Raw genomic sequence first — 19171 nt, 5'->3', positions numbered from 1 at the left:
ATTTTTGGACACCAAACTTTAAAGCATTACCGTACTGATGCATTTTCGCACATGATTTTTACATGATTACCCATCAATGCTGTGTCGATTACTTTACGACTATACCCAAGGTTTTCACCAAATAAATGATTTTTGTTTACAATAATAAGTTTGCACCACTTGAACTTAAGGTCAGCTTGATGAAAATAATTTTGATGAATTTCATAAAAACTTGGTATAATTGCTGATTATGCCCATATACAAAGCAGAGGAGCATTGGTTAATAGCAAATTAAAATCCAAATACCAAATATATGAAGGAATAGATTAAACCTTTTACGCAGGATCGATATGGTATAATTCAACTAAAAGGTATGTGCTTTTTATGCTCAAAACCTGCGTCGTAACAGAAGCAATAATTGGTAAGTTTCAATTAAAATTGCTAATTACTTTTGCCGCACAAAATAAATAATTTCATAATCAGTTCATTATTATTACATTCATCATAGGTACAAAACATATTCATTTTATTTCAGTTTTCTCTGTTTTACGATCAGGTATCATTCCATATTCGTATATTTCCTCAAAGTAATTTCATGTTTACCCTAGCATGTTGGATGTACGAAATTAGTGAACCGATTTGGGTGTCGTTTTAACACAAAGATTAAATTATGATATTCCTTCAAGTTTTTAACGTTTTATATACTTGTATTGGATTTGTTTTATAACAAAATAAAATTTTCAGACTCTTTTTTGCAACAATATAAAATTCGTTAATATTTAATTTCGAAAAAACTTTATTTTGTAAAAATAATCGTTAAAATATGTGATGTACCTATACATAATGTACTCATATAACATGCACGAATGGTAACACATTCGCACATTACTTACATAATTTTATAAGAATTTTATTGTTTAATTTAATTGTTAAGCAAATTATAAAATTTTGATTGGAATTTTTTTGTTATGTTCATAAAAAAACGGCAACATATTAATATTTATTAGAAACATTTTTTTTATTTAATTTGTTTATTTAATTTTTTCTTAATCCCCTTAAAAAGTTATAATTTTTTTCAAACACTGTTTTTATTATCAAAATGCTGAATAAATAAATGAATTAAATTGTTTCCAAATTTGCAAATTTAATCCAAAACAAAACAGAACTTTGTTTTCTTCTTTTTTTGCTAAAATAATACTTTACAATTTTTCGTCTAATTACTCGTAATAGAAGCCAATCATCGGGTTTATTAGTAGATATATAGTTTTAAACAATCTTCTATTGTAATAAAACAATTAAGCAATGGTAATTTTAAAAACTAAATCCAACATCTTAACAGATTATTAGAGATTTTTTAAATAGAATAAGTAAAATGTCTGATTTAACTAAATTTGTAAATATGACATTTTTAAGACGCAAAAACTTATAATTTCCTCAAAGGAAGTAAAGGAGAAATATTTATTGCTTATTTTTTACCAATACAGCTTTCAAGTTTTAGCTGTCTTTCTTATATAGAATATAGAAGAAATAGGAGGAAACGAATGAGCAATTTGTTTCAAAATTATTTAGAAATATAGATTCGACAATTAACGGAAAAAAATTTTTTTTAAAGAAATTTTATACCGAAGTTTTAAACATTTTTAAAATTTCTAAAATACAAATTATGAGAAAGTTGTCTTACTTCTGATTTTAACTGTAACACAGTTGAATTCTAACACATTGAAATTTTGCTTGAATGCCTTAATATTTGTCTTCTTTTAGAAATCTTATAAAAATGCTTTCGAAAATTTAAGCGTTAAGAAGACCATAAATGAAAAATATCGGTCAAATTAACGAGATAAAATTTTTCCAGCATTATAAATTTTGAGTTTGAACTTAATAATATCCACATAATTGCATATTTGCTTTTTTTTGAACATCATAAAAAAAATTTGTTTATTTTATAGATAAAAAATTAAAAAATCTTCTATATGGAAATTTAAATTTCAATAATAATAATTATTATTATTTTTATTATTTCACCAAACATTCTCATCACCATTTTTCCATTTTTATGTTAACTGTCAAATGAATTGTATTACAGTAATGAATGATAGTAATAAAATCATTCATACGAGTACATGTTTCAGAATCGAGCACACACATAACATTCAATTATTATTATTATAGTATTACAAATACTGTAACACAAAATGTATGAATACAATGAAATAAAAAATTATTGTTATTTATGAATATGTATGATATACATACAAATATATGATTATATTCACCCCTCATAAGAACTCAGTGTCATAATTATAATCAAAATCATATCCATATAAATTAATATTATATTTCCATTTTTATTTGGGTTTTTATTATTCGTTGTCATAAAACAATATATACGTCAGTGTTATTATTATTATTAGTACATATGAACCGCTACCATGCCTTAATATACAACTCTTAAAATACATATTATACAATATAAATTTACATATGTATATACTTAATATGTTCAAGATCCATCACTATATTTACTTTATGGCAATAATAGAATATAAATATTTTACTTAGTTACATACCAGCATTAATTTTTCATATTCTTCTTCCAGAACACTTCCATTAAAATATTTTTGCGAAGCAGTTGTATCCGGATAATAAAATCCTTTACGACATACACATTTATATGAGCCACGACGAAATCCCAATCCAGGAATTGGTAAGCACTATTCAAAATACGGTAAATAAAAAAATATATATGCATATAAAAAGAAAAATTTAAAAGAAAATTAGTTATACAGAGTGTTTTTTTCATAAATTTGTTGTCATAATTTCTCGAAATTTTTGATGAAAAAGCAACAAAATAATTTGCAAAATTGAAAGTTCGACATTTTCTAATAAAATTGCATAACTTTTATCCCTATTGTTTGCATATAGCGATGGTAAATATATTAAAAATTTATTTTCAAGTGAAATAATATTACTGATCAATTTACAATTGGATTTTTCAATTGATATGATATTATTGTTCAACTGAAAACATCCTCACAGCATCCATAATAGAAAATTTTAAGATCTATAATGAATTTTCTGAATCCGACGAATCACTAAGGTAGAATAATTCTATTGAAAAAAAGCTAGTTTATGCTTGAACTCAATCATTTAACCTAAGAAAATCCTAACTTATTTAATTTTACACGAAAACTATTTTTTATTTTAATAAATTTTATGGTATAATTTCCCATAAAATGCATTATTTCAATCAATATGCAATAGCTACATTAATTTTACTAAAACAAGCGCATTGAAAGAGGTGAAGAATCATTACTTGCTGTTATTTCCAGTGTAACGGATAGAACGCAATAAAGAGTTACTGAGAATTTCATATGGAGAACAAGCCATCTTATTTTTATACCATAAAACACTAAATCCAGGTTCATAAATATTATAAAACCCTAAATGATAGCATTTTTCTAATTCGAATTCGGCCGATTTTAAAGAAACAGATATTTTTTTCTCGCATTCTCCCAATAACAGCATGAGTGTATACATATACATACATAATATAGAGTATATTTTTTAATGTTCTAATGATTTGTTTACGAATATATTAGTTATGGCTGGGGAAATTACTAAACAAGCTGTATTTATATAAGTTAATTTAATTTAATATACATAAATACGTATATTTAGATTCATAATGGATTATCGAATGAATAAATAAACTTCCAAATCAGTCAAGCTCGAAACGTATATGTATATGCAAAAAACTATTTTCATATTATGTATAAAATGTTATTGCTTTACACGTACATAGTTTTGCATGCGTATACTGTGGAGATTTTTTTATTGTTACAAAGGAATTTTTATACTTACATTATGTTATATGCAAATCTATAGATTTTAATACAAAAAGATAGCGTTTTGTAGCTAATTCCTTTGCCAGTACTTAAAATTTGTCAGATTTCATTACAAAAATTTTGTAGTATTTAGCACTTTTCCAAAAAATTTTTGAAAAAAGTGCTTATTAGTTTCACTCTGTCCGTCCGTTCGTCCGTCCGTCCTTGTTTTCGTTACAAAACTTCTACACCCTTGAAGATAGCTGAAATTTAATACGTACATAGATCTTTACTAGAAATTTATTTCTGTAGAATAAAATTATTACCTAGCTCCCCCCCTCTAGAAGTTATACCCCACCAAAACCCTAAAAATGATCTTTTTTAACTATTTGTTGCAATGAAACCATAAGCATATTTGAAATTTTGCAAACGCAGAAAGGTAGTTGCTTGCGTGCCCTGGCGCGGTATACTATAGTTAAACTTTAGAAAAACAAAATGGCCATTTTTCTTCTAGACCCCAGCCTGTAGAAGCTTAAAATTTCAGGAACTTTTAGACATTAACAAATAGTTCATTTCGTTAGAAGAAATTTTTTTTCCATCTCCACCCCCTCTCAAGTTATCGCCTCTTGAAATTTGTAAAATTTGAATTTTTGATGCCCTATATTTCCGAAACCGCAAGCTTTTTCAAATTTCTATAAATGCAAAAAGCTAACGGTAAATTCCATGACATAAAAAAATATAATTATTTTTCTTAACTCACACAATTAAACCTTATAATCGAGCATTGTGTTAACCCAACTTTATATTACTTTTTGCTTTATTTCAAAGACTGCATAAATCGTTCATCCTAAATATAGGCAATCCTAGAAATAGTTTTGTATATGAATGGAAATAATTTTATTAGTGTGATAGGTGTACATAAACTGTATTTAAAAACAGAATTTTCACTTGTTGAAGGGAAAAGTGCTACAATACAAACCATTGGTTTGACCCAACTTTATTTATATTATATTTTAGTAGTCTATATGTTATGTTTTATAAATTATTAGATTTTTTTTAACTTTGCATAATGTGTGTGTTTTTTCTATAGCTATTTATGCATGTATTGGGGTAGTATAATTTAATTTAATTCATAATCCAATCACTTTTGTTCACAATTTCAATCCTGTAACTTAAATACGTATATTATAACGGCGCAACAATAGCGTGCCACATATTTATTTTGGTATTACTAAATGATTTGAAGCCGTTAAAAATAATTTATATTTTTGAACTAATAAAACTATCGTAATATTTTATGCCAGCTATTGTTATTTATAGTCATTAAATTATTTTTATTGATTAATCTGATTATTAATTTTATAGTCATTTCAATTAATAATGTCGTAATAACTAGAAAAAATCTGATGTGATCAGAACACAATGGAATACAATGCGTATTGCCTGGTTTTGTGAAAGTATTTTAGTTAACATATGTACCTAGGAAGTTGTAAATGTGGCTCTTAGTAGAGTTTCGCTTTGTGCCATACGAATTCCCTAAAAAGTTCGCCAGTTAGTTTCGGTAACAAACAGAACTCAAATATTAAATTTCAAGGAATTCCATCAATTAGTTCGATAGATATGGTAGAAAATGTGGCATTGGCCCCTAGTTTGGTTTCCAAGCCCTGATACACTCACATATAACTCACATATAAAAAATTGAAATAAACTCAAATATAAAATTTGATTAAAAACGCCGAACTTGAGATATACGTGCGCACACACGGACCGACAAACTCTTTGAAAATATTTTTTTTACGCTTTCCTAACATGGAAAAGTGCGTTTTTACCAAAATCTCGATATGCAAAATTTTGTGTTATCAAATAACCTCTCTAATTGTATGCATAAGGTCGGTAATAATATTTTTAAGAACTTAAAGCAGAAATGACGCAATATAATTCAAATGTATTTTTTTTCCAAAACCTGAGGAAGTAGATTTAATAACATAGCTGTGGGTATTATCGATTTGGTTAATTTTCCTTATAATTATATAAATGTTTTCGAACCTAGATACGATATGCATTTGAGCAATATTTTAGAAATCTAGAGCCCAATAATTGTTAAAATTCTAAAGATCTTGTTAAAAAATAATAGCAGTACCTTTTGCTACTCTAAAAATGTTACACATTCTGATTTCTCTTACTCTTACATATGCAATTTGTTTTCTATGGATCATTTTTTAATACATAATTATTTTATGATAATACTCGTATATTTAATAGGAGGTATGATTTCCTCTAACTTTTCTACTCCTAATTTATTTAGGATTCCTATTTTTTGAACATATTTAAAAGAAAAAATATTTTCAAGTCCAAAAAAAGATTTAGTACAATACTTTGTTGCATTCATTTCGGAATAATATCAATAGTATTAATTTTGTTGAAAAAGTTGAAGTGCATTAACGACTAATCGAGAAATATTCAGCCTCATCATGAATTTCGATCGTAGTTCTGAGATTCAGAATATTACAAATGTGATATAATCAATTCCAAATTATTAAAATTCTGCTCCGAATATTCGTAAAGGAGTAATCATATATTAAGTTTGTAATAAAAACAGCCCTCAAAAGTCTGCCAAAGAAATTATCATGCGTAACAAATAATATAACCCCTTGACTTTCGATTAAATCTCGAAGAATAGTGCAGACATTTAAATTTAGCGCAATTATATGAGTGAAATTGTCATAAAATAAAACATAGCTATTTTTGTTTTTATTTAACCTATTTATATAAAACTACAAACTATTTCTTTTGTAATACAGGTTTATTAAGTAATAATAGTATTAAATAGTATTGAAAAATAAAGATTGAAATATAAATTGAAAGACTTTAAGTAATAATGAAATTAAGATGAAAGAAAGAAAATTCTTGATATAAAACCTAATAAAATATTTAATTTCATTAATATATAATAATAAAATATTGCTTCTCTTTTATAGAAATTAACTGCAACTAACAAGCTAACTGCGTCCTGGAAAATCACCCCAATTGCTAGCCTGTAATCGAAGTGTAGTATCGCCAGGCTGTCCTCGTGTATTGTAATCTGGTAATATTGCTTTTGATAATAAATGGTCTGCAATATCAAGGCTAAAAGTCGTAAATCGTTGCCTTATAACATAAAATTTATTTAGAATATAAAAAAGACCATGTGCAGCAATAATAATATTTTTATTTTTACAAATTTAATGAAATTCATATAATTTTAAACATAAAAATGTACTGCGGACGACGCCCGTGAATTTCGAATTTAGTTCAGAAACTCTGACTTGAAGAGAACGGTCATATTAAATTTTAAAGTTTTGAATACTTTTAGGAAATATCAATGGAAGCTTCGTCGGAAAATTTCCTAAAAAGTCATCGAACTTTCCACGAAATTTTTGAAATTTTCTTGAAATTTAATATTTCAACTTTGGTTATTAAAACTATTGACTAGTCATTGACATGGCTCAAAACAGAATTTTCGTCGAGAACAGGTTTCCTGTTTTTACCATATTTAAGGAACTAAATGACAGATTTTGTAAAAATTTATGCATATTTTCCTTGAATTTAAATGTTTTATGCATTACTTGCAAATATGAAAGCAAGTTCTTATAAATAAATATAAGAGAAAATTCTGACATAAGAAACCATTGTAACGAAAATATTAAATATTCACATATCATCTTTCAAATTCACAATGTCATGTAGATTCTTTTAATATAACGACGATAAAGCGATAACTTCTGACGAGACACTCTGATATTTTAAACGACTTTTTCTTCGATACAAAAAATATGAATTTAATATGGTTTCTAAAAAAACCATTGGCATGAAATATGTTGGCATAATTGAATTTTCCTCAAACAAGCCAAATATTAGCTCTTGATTATTATTTCTCTACATATTACATACATTTGTAGTTTTTTCTTGGCAAAATGTTTGGATTGCAGTGTAAAAACCTACACAATTCAAACATTGTGTGATTTTTATGTTGTATCCGAAACTGGTTTAATTTAAATTAAGCATTTCCTCTCCTCAATAAGAGTACCTCCCTCCCTCAACAAGAAAAACAATTATTTTTTAACTGAAATATATTTTGCTGTTGAATTTGACCAATTTTAAAATCGATTTTGTAGAATCTTATTGCATATTAAACGAGTACTTTCATTTTTCCTTCTTTAATCACAACTTGGATGGTGTACAATAAATTTCAAATTTGTTTTTCAATTTTTATAATATCTACTTTTATAGCAAAATTTTTTTGAAAATTGTTATAATATCTACTTCGTATATGAATTTATAATTTACATATAACTTCATACTAAGTAAAAACTAAACAATTCTCCACAAAATTCATATGTCGCGTGAGGGCGTTGATTAAGTGTTTTCGATGATATTTCTGGGTCGATTTAACATTTTTTACCATGTCTACCGAACTAATGATGGAATTTTTTGAAATTTAAAATTTGGGTACTGCTTGTTACCGAAACTAACTGGTAAGCTTTTCAGGGAACTCGTATGGGACAAAACCAAACTCTATACTAAGAACCAAATTTACATTTTTCTAGGTACGTTAACTAAAAGCTTAACCCTCTTAAAATTAAGAAGAAGTGTTTAAAAAGTGTTTTTAAAATTTTGAGCAATATTTTTCATGACTAGACAATAAACATCAGATTTTTTAAATTGATATGAAAACAATTCCTTTTTTATTACTCGTATGTATTTTACGGTATTGAATGAATATTTCATTTCATTCTGTTCCGACGAGTAACACTTTCTTTAAGTTAATCAATAAAAATTGAAGTTGAAAAATATTCGTTAGGTTATTAAGAATTGCAATACTTTGATTTTAAATATTCTGTTTACTTTACATGGTTGTGAAAGTTTTAAGCGAGAAGGTACCATCATTCAGATGTGTTCTTATTTTCTTCTTGTTTATCTTTAACAACTCTATTTAAATTTTGAAAAGTTAAAAAATTTTTTTTTCTCATTCAATATTCTTTAATATTTTTTCTGAAGCAATCAAAAAAATTGCTTTTCATCTTATTCACATTTTGCATTTTTTCATCCCTTAAAAACTTAATCATCATAAAATTTTACATATCAACTGAATTCTCAATGGGGTCTTTTTGAAATTTTAATAATTTAACACATTAAAAAAGTAGAAGCAATTTCGTTTTTCCATTTTAAGGTTCGTTTTATACTTTTTACCGTATAAAATAAATTGTATATTTTTAAAATTAAATTCTTAACAGTTTAAATTTTACAGAATACTTCCTATATACCATGTTACTTTGACTTAACGTAATGGTATTAAAATTAAATATTTTATGGAGCTGTGATTTATTCTTTAAAGGTTACGATTTAATGCTTCTATGATATTATATAAGACGTACAAATAGAGCACACACATCATATATCAAACTTGTCATTGATGAATACACGCATGCAAATGGCACATTTGTGTTATTTATATATATATACATATGTATGTATATTACTAAATATTGTAAAAATGAAACGTATATTTATATATAAATTTGTAAGTGAATTCAAAAGGATAATTTACCGAACTTAAATTAAATCACGTTTATTGCTTACCATTGTTGTACGTTGTTTACACTTGTCTGTTCCTGCGAAAATATTTAATGGTGTTGTCGTTCCAGGCACGTATCTCTGTGGGCATTGATCAATATCTACACGTCTCAAGTCAATATCAATTCCAGATGTTCCCCTGTAAAAAGAAATAAAATTGAAATCGAATTTAATATAGAAATAAAATATAATAGTCATTCTTTCTTTCTCAAAGCGAATATCGATTAAAATTATAATACTTGTCTATCATTATTAAACAAAAACGAAAAGCAATAGAAGCACAAAAGGTTATATGATTTGCAAATGACTAAAGAATTCTAGAATTGAAAAAATTGTTTTCTTATTAAAGTACAGAAATTCACACATTTCTTTTTATCTCTTTATTTATCCTTTTATCTATAATGTAAATTGTTTCAAAATAAAATAAAATTTTATTTACAGATTATTGAAAATAAATTCATTGAAGGCATTTATTTTTTATTTTTGTTTTGTTAAGAAGCTAAACTTTTTCCTTTAACGACACTAAACAGTTATGAGGTCATTTAAAAGGAAAATTATATGTATATACAATGGAATGAATTTTTCACAAATCTTTATTTGATTTTCTAACTTAATTTAATAATACATGGTAGTAAAATTGTGGATAAACTGGACACAATAGATTTTGAATTAAATAAACGTAAATTTAATGTATTCAGTCTATAATCTTCCAATTAATTTTATGTTTACTAATTTTATTACAAATACACAACTGATCATAATAAGTAACCAATTTTTCAATTTCAGAAAAACAAGAATAGTACACATTCTTTCTCGTTTTTTGCACATAGCATAACAAATTCGTACGGGTATCACAGAGTTGGCAAGGTCAACTCTATTTTTTCTCTTTTTTTTTTAAATCACATTAAAACTATTTAAAAGCAGCTAAAGTCAATAGTGTGAAAAAAGATTTTATGTAATTTACAAAAATCAACTACAAAACTTACAAATTGCTGATGTAAATAATGAAATTTAAAGCTCTTTGTTCCAAAAATTGCCTTTCGTAAGTTTCCAATACTTTTATTCAATGCCTTACTTTTATTAGGCACACTATGTGCATTTGAAAAAGGGCATTTGTAAAAAAAATTATAATTACATCTACCCTAGTGAAAATTTATTATTTAATAAAAATTTCATACTATTTCTAACAAATACCATGCTGCGAACATTTTCAAATCAAAAGTGCATAGTAGTCATGTATGTTCGTATATGTTGGCCGACAAAACTTTAACGTGAATTTTCGATAACAGTTTATATACTAAACATGCGCAAGTTTTTATTTGTTGGATGTTTTTACTTCATATTCAAAACTATAATTTGTTGTGTTTTACTTCCTTTTACTACTTTCCCATAAATATTCACTAAAAACACAAAAGTATTAAAACTTTTTGTAAACAACCACGCCTGTGATCACAAATAAATTGACTGTTACACGATCAAATTGCGATATGTATTATTAGATGTAGCATTAATAGTAAAATATTAATGCAACACTTAATACAAATTTCATCTGAAAGCTTACACAGTAAAATATATATAAACTTTTTGTTGAAATGAACGATATTCTAAATCCTATATTGTTTTTGTTATTAATATTCGCCATTTTGGACAAGTTTAATGTAAAAATTTCATCCACATTTTTCTGCTAGTGTTATAAAACTGAATTTAAGCACAAAATTGATTTTATAATCTCAAAAGATTATTGAAATCAAAACTGACCTACAGGGCTATATCAATGAGAGGCAGGCAACACATGATTTTCTCTGGGTCATTAATTTTTGCAAATGTGAGAGAAACTCGGCTTTTAAATTGAATATTTGCATAAAAGAAAGACGTTATTTTAAACGGTTGTTGTACATTTTTCCAAGTCATTGTAGAAACAAATTTAGTACAAAATAACATTTGCAGTACTCTATTTTTCTTAATAACTCCGAACCGTTAGGAAGATCAACACACCAAATTAAAGGCCAGTAGATAAGGACACGAGCTGTGCTAAAATTGGAGGAAACTTCAATGTTACGTTAGCTAGAAAATTACCGTTGTTAAAAACGAGAAGTTAAAATTTCAACATTTTCGTACTTTAAAGTCGTGTGATTCTGAAATATGAACAGATTGTAACTAATGTAGATATTCATAAGAAAGCCCTTATGAATGTGAGGCTTCCAAATTATATTTAATTATGCGCCTGTGTTTTACAGGTACGGAGTTATTTTTGAAATTTCGAAAAGTAAAAAAATCAGTCGAAATTTACTTTAAGCCCCGTAACTGTTAAGCTGCGAACACCGTATGCATACAAAAGTTTTGTCTACTTATGAAAACCTATACAATGGTATATATAGCACTGCAGTTCTATAAGATACACTGCAGTTCTATAAGATGATGTATATATAAACAAGTAAATCTCTACATATTTTATGTCTACAAAAGTATGTACATATATAAATTATGTATGTAACAAAAATGCCAAATTGGCATTTTAAAGGTTTATTTAGAAATTTAATTAAAATATGAATTATTAATCTGAAAAGTAAATAATAAAATATAAATTATCTAATTTGAAAATTTATTTTATTAAAAAATTAAGTTTATGAATTTTTAATGAAATTTGATTCGAAAATGAAAATTACATTTGGTCCGACACAATATGTTTATGCTTCATCAATTTATGAATACAGTATAAATGGCAACACAATAACATTTTGAAATCTTTGTGAAATTTTATATTAAATTATACTAATCTATGGATTATTGTGTACTAATACAAATAATCTGGCAATATAAATTTATTTGAAAGATCAATTATTTAAAGTTCGCATGGAACACATCAATGCGTTTTATATGTAAAAAAAAAATACAAACAACAAATTACAAAAGGCCCGCGGGTTATGATAGTGCAGAACATAAATAATATTTTTTTGGCAATTATTGCTACTACAGATTTACATTATTTATTGCTATATTCATTGATGACTCAAAAACCCATCAAAAGTGCCTGGAAATTTTATATAAAAATATTTAAAGCAATTTCTTTGAAGCGTAGCTTCTTAAAATTCACGACTAAAACAGTTAATCGAATGATAGGCATTTAACTTTAAAATATTCAGAATATATTGAAAATGATTAGGAATACATGATAAATTTTGAAAATGTATGTATAGTAACAGCAGTGTAAAAAGGCCAATAAAAAACCTGGCCAAAAACTCATACGATCTAATATACAATTTTTTCAATTACCTTCTGGAGTATTCGAATATATGCATTATATAAATTTTATTCAAACTACACTTTGAACACTGAAATGGAAAATAATTTAAAAAAAAAAATACCTTAAATTTTAAAAATACAAAAAAAAAATTTTATAGATAAAAAAAATTAAATAAACTTTTTTATTTCTGTTCTACCAAAATAAATTTGTTTCTAACACGCGTTTCAAAATCTTAGCAACAATCTGTGACAGAAAAAATCAATAAAAAACTTTGGAAAATCTAGTGCAACATACATATTGTTCCCTTAACCTCCACATAATGTTTTTATAAATATTTATATTTGTAAAAGCATGCTAAAATTGTAGCATTCAATATGTGCAGATGGCATCTAAAAGTTGAAAACCATATTAAATTTCAAATAACACTTTATATAAGTTTTCTTTACATATTATTGGACATCATATTGCATATACTCTTATAATGTCCTTGCCACAAATTTGTTTCATTTCAAAATTATGCAGATGCTCCTGAAAATTTCTACATAGATTTCTACATGTAATAAGCATATAAATTTAAAATACATCATGTTTATTGTATTTCCAGAAAAAAAACAAGATATCTTAGTCTATTTTAGCCATATGACGGATTGCGTAGAATACGGGCCACTAGTAACAACCGAAACTGTTTTTTTCTGGATATAGGTATTGTTTAAAAAATTACTAACTTTCTCAGAATTTGTAAAAATATATTTTTCTGTTTTAATTTTATTTAATATGGTGCAACACTTCCACTAAAGTAGCCTTCTTTTAAACTTCTGCTTTTAAAATAAAAATTCCCCAGGGCCAATACACTCATGGCGGTTTATGTGCTTAGAATATCAAATGTTGTTTTCTCCTTTTTTAGCACTTTTTCAAAAAATTTTTGAAAAAAAGTGCTTATTAGTTTCACTCTGTCCGTCCGTTTGAGTTCTGGTTGTTACCGAAACTAACTGGCGAGCATTTCAGGGAATTTGGGTAGCACAAAGCGAAACTCTACTAAGAGCCAAATTTACATTTTTCTAGGTATGTTAACTATAAGCTTACTAATGTCCTAAAAATTGGAAAAAAGTATTTACAGACATTTTTATAATATTCTGTAACACTTTCACTTAACTAGACAATACACAATGCGGTCGGTTATGTGCTGACCACATCAGATTTTTTTTCTTAACTCACACAATTAACCCTTAAAGTTGAGCATTATGTTAACCCCTCTTTAAATTAATTTTTACTTTATTCAAAGACTGCATAAAGTTCATCCTAAATGTATGCAATCCTTAGTGAAATAGTTTCGTATATGAATGAAATAATTTTAATAGTGTGGTAGGTATACATAGACTGTATTTAGAAGCAGTATTTTCAATTGTTGAAGGGAAAAGTGCTACAATACAAACCATTGATTTGACCCAACTTTATAAATCCCTGAAAGCCTAATATTTGAACTTAATATGCTGACTATTGTTAAATATAATCAAAAATGAAAACTCAACTCGTAAAAAGCCCAATTACCGAGACCTATTATATCCAAAAAGTTGATTAACTAGCAAAAAAAACTCAAACATAGCCAACGTGAACTCATACATAAAATATCGGTTCAGCCGAACTTGAGAAACACGCCTCCACGCAAAGACAGACCGACCAACATCACTTTAAAAATAATTTATTTACGCTTCCCTATTAAGGAGAAATGCGTATAATGCCGTCAGTAAATAAATTATTATTTGCCATTTCCAGGAAGTAATTCATCGATCCTGTTATTTGTATTTAAGATACTCCTATTAAAAAAAATCTAATTTATAAATGAAGGCATAAAAACCAAATGAAATGTAAAATAAAGAAAAAACCTCTTATATTTGATTTTAAATCTGTTGCAACTTCTTATTTAAATTTTAAGCGCAATGAAAGGCGTCAAAAGCTATTAAAATTAAATTTTACAAACAACTTTTAATATAATTTCATACTACTGCACCAAAAATGCAGCCCAATTAAAAAGTTATTCCATTTTTCTACATGATTTTATTTTTTAAATAAATTTAATGTGATCACCTGGGATCCCAATGGAATTGAAATTTTTCATTTTTATAAACTATGAAACTTTAGATAAACCACACCCCACTATAGACAAACGGGAATTAAAATTCTGAATTATTAATTTTAATACCACACTAAAAATTTTCTCTTTAAAATAAAATATTTTTTGTTTTTCGAAAGTTATTATGAATATCGCAAATTTTTAATAATACCCTTAACCCACTGTGTCTTCTTCGTGCTATATTTAACACTAAGAACTCATTGAATTTTGTAAAAACTAAAGCGAAAAATAAAAACTGAAATAATTGTGCCAGTGTCAGAATTGGCCAAATTCAATAAATAACAAGTTTGCAATTTAAACAAGTACATCTTAATTTAAATTTGTTCTAAGTCTTTTAAAATAAGCAGTGACGGACCGTTGACTAGTTTGCAAATTTGACGTATTGAGACATTCCTAAAGTTGAGAAGGCATATAGTTTTTTTTTTATTTTACACTTTAAAAAAATAATAAAAAAATAAATTTTGCAAAGGAAACGGAAGAAACTGTTAGATTCTTGTGACAGTGGTTTTCCTTGAGGACATTTTATTTATTTTTTTTTTGTTGAATATGTGTACAAAATTTTTATGCATATTTTATTATGTAAAAATTCCAATAAAATTTAAATTTATTTCTAGTGAAATAACAAATCGCGATGCCTTGCAATATTTTAATTTTAATATGGCAAAGAATTTGAGATTAGCTATTTGTTAATTGATAAGAAATTTTTGTAACGAAATGTTAAAAAAAGCTGTTTTGAGATGACGAGTGTAAGGACATTAAAAACGAACTGAAGGGCAAGACAAAATTATTTTACGTAATTATAGTTAAATGACACATAAATTTTTTGCATGTAACCTAATCATTCAATATTCATTTTAATATTTTACGAGTATTATAGTTTGATCATTAATTAGATTTAATATGGCTAAAATTTAGTCAACATTTTATAATTAGTCCAAAATATATAAAGTTTACAGAACTTTGTACATTTTTTTAGCGTCGGAAAGTACAATTTCATTTTTCTTCATTTTTAGCATTTTCCCAAAACACATTTGAAAAAATACTTAATTTTTTCACACTGTCCGTCCATCCGTCTATCTGTTTACCTGTTTTCGAAACTTTTACATCCTTAAAGATTGATAGCTAAAATCTTAAACGTAAATAGATATTTGGTAAAAACTAATTTCTTTTAAAAACATTTTAACCTACCTCCACCCTTCTCAAAGGTTTAGCACCTGCACAAAATCCCAAAAATCCTATTATTTGGCAACTTGTTGTATCGAAACTAAAAACATTTTTTTAATCCTCCTAAATGTATGCAATGATATGACATATTTTTTAGTGGATTAATGAAGCTGAACTTTGGATACACAACTCTCGTTTAAATATCAAGTGTAATAAGTAAAATGTGTCATATATCTTTTTCAATTGAAGAAAAACCAAATGAAACCTTTAAAAAAACTCATAAAAAAAGTTTTAACAGCATTTCATTTTCATTTCTTTATATACCATATTGCGTTACTATCATAAATTTTGCCCCATGGGCTTTAAGCGAAAATATTTTAATGTCTATTTGCACTTAAAGTTTATTCTTCCAGTTTTCTTTTACGCTACTGAACTTTATTCATTGCATCACTTAAGTGAATAGAAAATTAGCTTTTCGTTTTTTATTCACATTTTACACAGGCTGTCTTATATCTACATATATATGTACATACATGATATATTTTCTTATTAACATTAAAGTTTACGTTTTAAATTAATTTACACAAAAATCAGCAAAAGATGAAATTTTCAAAAGAAGTCATAAAAGTATTTCATTTCAAATGGAAAATTTTATTAGAACATTTTACAGGTATTTTGTAAAATAGACATCTACATTCACACATGTACATTATGTATATATGTATATAAAACAGAAAAAGGTAGTAAATAAAACACAATCCATATTTCATAGTGACCGACACAATGGAATTTCCACGATAATTTAGTTCACAAAAAATATTTTAGAATTTTAAGGTTGGATATGATAAGTAATTGCAATTTTTAAAATAAATTACAATCCAAGTAATTTAACAATTTCTTAAAACATGGAAATGTAACAAACAGTGAATAAAAATGCAGATTTATTGTGAATTTTTTTTTCAATTAGTATTGAGGAAGTTCAGCATCAGGAACGAATTAAGTTAAATTGATAGTAAGCTGAAACCCGTTACGATTTTATATCAACCATATAACACTAAAAACAGTGCATTGTCCTACATATCTCTCGAAAATTCATTGCACGTTTAATTATGATAACAGTTCCACAATTAACAATTAATTTTCGGTATAAGGTAACAATAATCAAATCAAATTCAGAATAAATCAAAATTTTTTTTGTTATATTTTTCAAAAAAAAAAAAAACAAGGACATGAAAAGTTAAATGATATATAAAGTAAATAAAACCAACGAACTATTGTGAATGAAATTATTTTTTGGTACTTAGACTACACATTTACACACAGTAAGTACGCATTCACAAAAAAGGTCATAAAACTTATCATGGTATTTACACATGAAAAATTTTTGAAAAATTAAGCTTTTTTTTGCGCTCTTCAAAAATATACTTATCATTTTATTACTTTTTACTTTAATTTTATTAAATACGAAACCTTAATCAAACACTAAGAAATGGTACATGTCTAATATAATAGAGATCAATAGGAAAAGTTAATGAAAGGTGCAAATGTCTATCAATCTAATGTGGTTAAATTAATTGTCTAATTCAATGTTAAAGAAAAAATATAATTTCCAAGTGTTACAGCAGTTTCTTTTCTTTTCATTTGAATGACCTTAAGTGTAATTGTTATTTAAAATTATTATGTAATACCATACATATTTGAAAGAATTTTTTTTGATATTGGAAAATTAAAATATTTAAACCATAGGATTATTTTATAAATGGCGAGCAATGAAATCAGCATAAAAATATTAAAAATTAATGAAGAAAAATACGTGATTAAAAAAAAACTATTGTTGCACAGTTACGAAGCGGTACAAACGAGTTATATATTACAATTTTAAAATTACTTTCATTCATATATGAACCTACTTCAAGGATTGCATACATTTAGGGTAAACATGCAGTCCTTGAAATAAAGCGAAAACAAATTTAAAGAGGTGTTAACATAATGCTCTATTTTAAGGATCAAATGCATGAGTTAAGGTAATTATATTTTTAATGGCATGACATTTTCCATTAGCAGAAAGCATTTATAGAAATTTGAGAAGGGATGCACTTTCGGAAATATAAGGTTCCAAAATTTTAAATTTTACAAATTTCAAAAGGCGATAACTTGAGGTTGGTGGAGATACAAAATAATGTTTTTTCAAGGAAATGAAGTTTATCATTAACGTCTGAAAGCTGTTAAAATTTCAGACTTTTACAACCTGGAGTCTAGAAGAAAAACGACATCAAAAATTTGGAAAAAAAGGGTTTTACATGTCGGTAAATTTTGTTTTTTTAAAGTTCAAGTATGATATGCTGCGGTAGAAGAAGCCGTCTACTGCTTTTCTGTGTTTGTTCTACTGAAGTAAGTTTTTAGTAAAGTGTGTTGAAGTTTTATAAACAGACACACGGACAGACGGACAGACGAACAGAGTAAAATTAATTATTCATATCTTAAGTAATTTATTGAAAACTAGATTGAATGAACCACGTTATTTCCTAATAAATAATGAAAAATAAATTTATAATAGGCAACAATCAAGCTTTGAACAAGTTTGGCAAATTTTTAAACTACGCACTTATATATTACTACGACCGCAATGTATACGATAAGGTGATGGCACTAAATTTTGGCTGTGGGAACGCATTATTCCATAATAAGGACGTGTAAATAAACTACTTTTAGAGAGATATCGGTCAGTCGGTCTGTGTGTGCACACTTTTCTAGGTATATTAACTAGAAGTAACTTCCTTACGTTCCTTGAAGGGAACTTTTCAAAATGCATTTTCATAATCTTCTGTCATACTTTCACTTAACTAGGAAATGTACATTGCGCTCGGTTATGTGCTGATCACATCAGATTTTTTTACATTATAAGAAATTCTAAATTAAATGGTTAAATGTCTACAGTTTTGTTTGCGTACTTTAAACTTTAATTATAACAGTACTATCATTTTGTAATCAAAGTACTTTGAAAAGTTTATAAAGAATAATAAAGGTTCAAGCGTTGCTTTTACTGTGCAATGAAAGAAATTTTTTGCCAAGAAATGTTATTTAAAACTAGATAGGGTGTTTTGATTTATGGTGGGTAATTTAAAAAGAAATTCTTTTTTTTTGAAATTATTACAAAATTTTCCCGTTTATACTTGGAATGCCATAAATAATTATTGTAGATGGTTTTTTTTTTAA

At 26.3% G+C, this 19171-nt stretch overlaps 1 protein-coding gene across 1 annotated transcript in view; it reads right to left on the bottom strand.

The window, feature by feature from the left end:
- LOC129611022 (uncharacterized) overlaps positions 1-19171 on the bottom strand; it is a 149391-nt gene that overhangs the window by 40928 nt on the left and 89292 nt on the right. The window contains exons 5-6 of the mRNA XM_055523927.1: positions 9423-9555; positions 2547-2690 (exon numbers count right to left, since the gene is read on the bottom strand). Of these exons, the coding sequence (XP_055379902.1) occupies positions 2547-2690; positions 9423-9555 (277 nt within the window). The remainder of the gene's footprint in view (positions 1-2546; positions 2691-9422; positions 9556-19171) is intronic.

Source organism: Condylostylus longicornis, unplaced genomic scaffold (assembly GCF_029603195.1).
Source record: "Condylostylus longicornis isolate FDR11 unplaced genomic scaffold, ASM2960319v2 ptg000048l, whole genome shotgun sequence".
Classification (NCBI taxonomy): domain Eukaryota; kingdom Metazoa; phylum Arthropoda; class Insecta; order Diptera; family Dolichopodidae; genus Condylostylus; species Condylostylus longicornis.
Note: the sequence above shows the minus strand (reverse complement) of the source record. Positions and strands in the feature narration are given on the sequence as shown.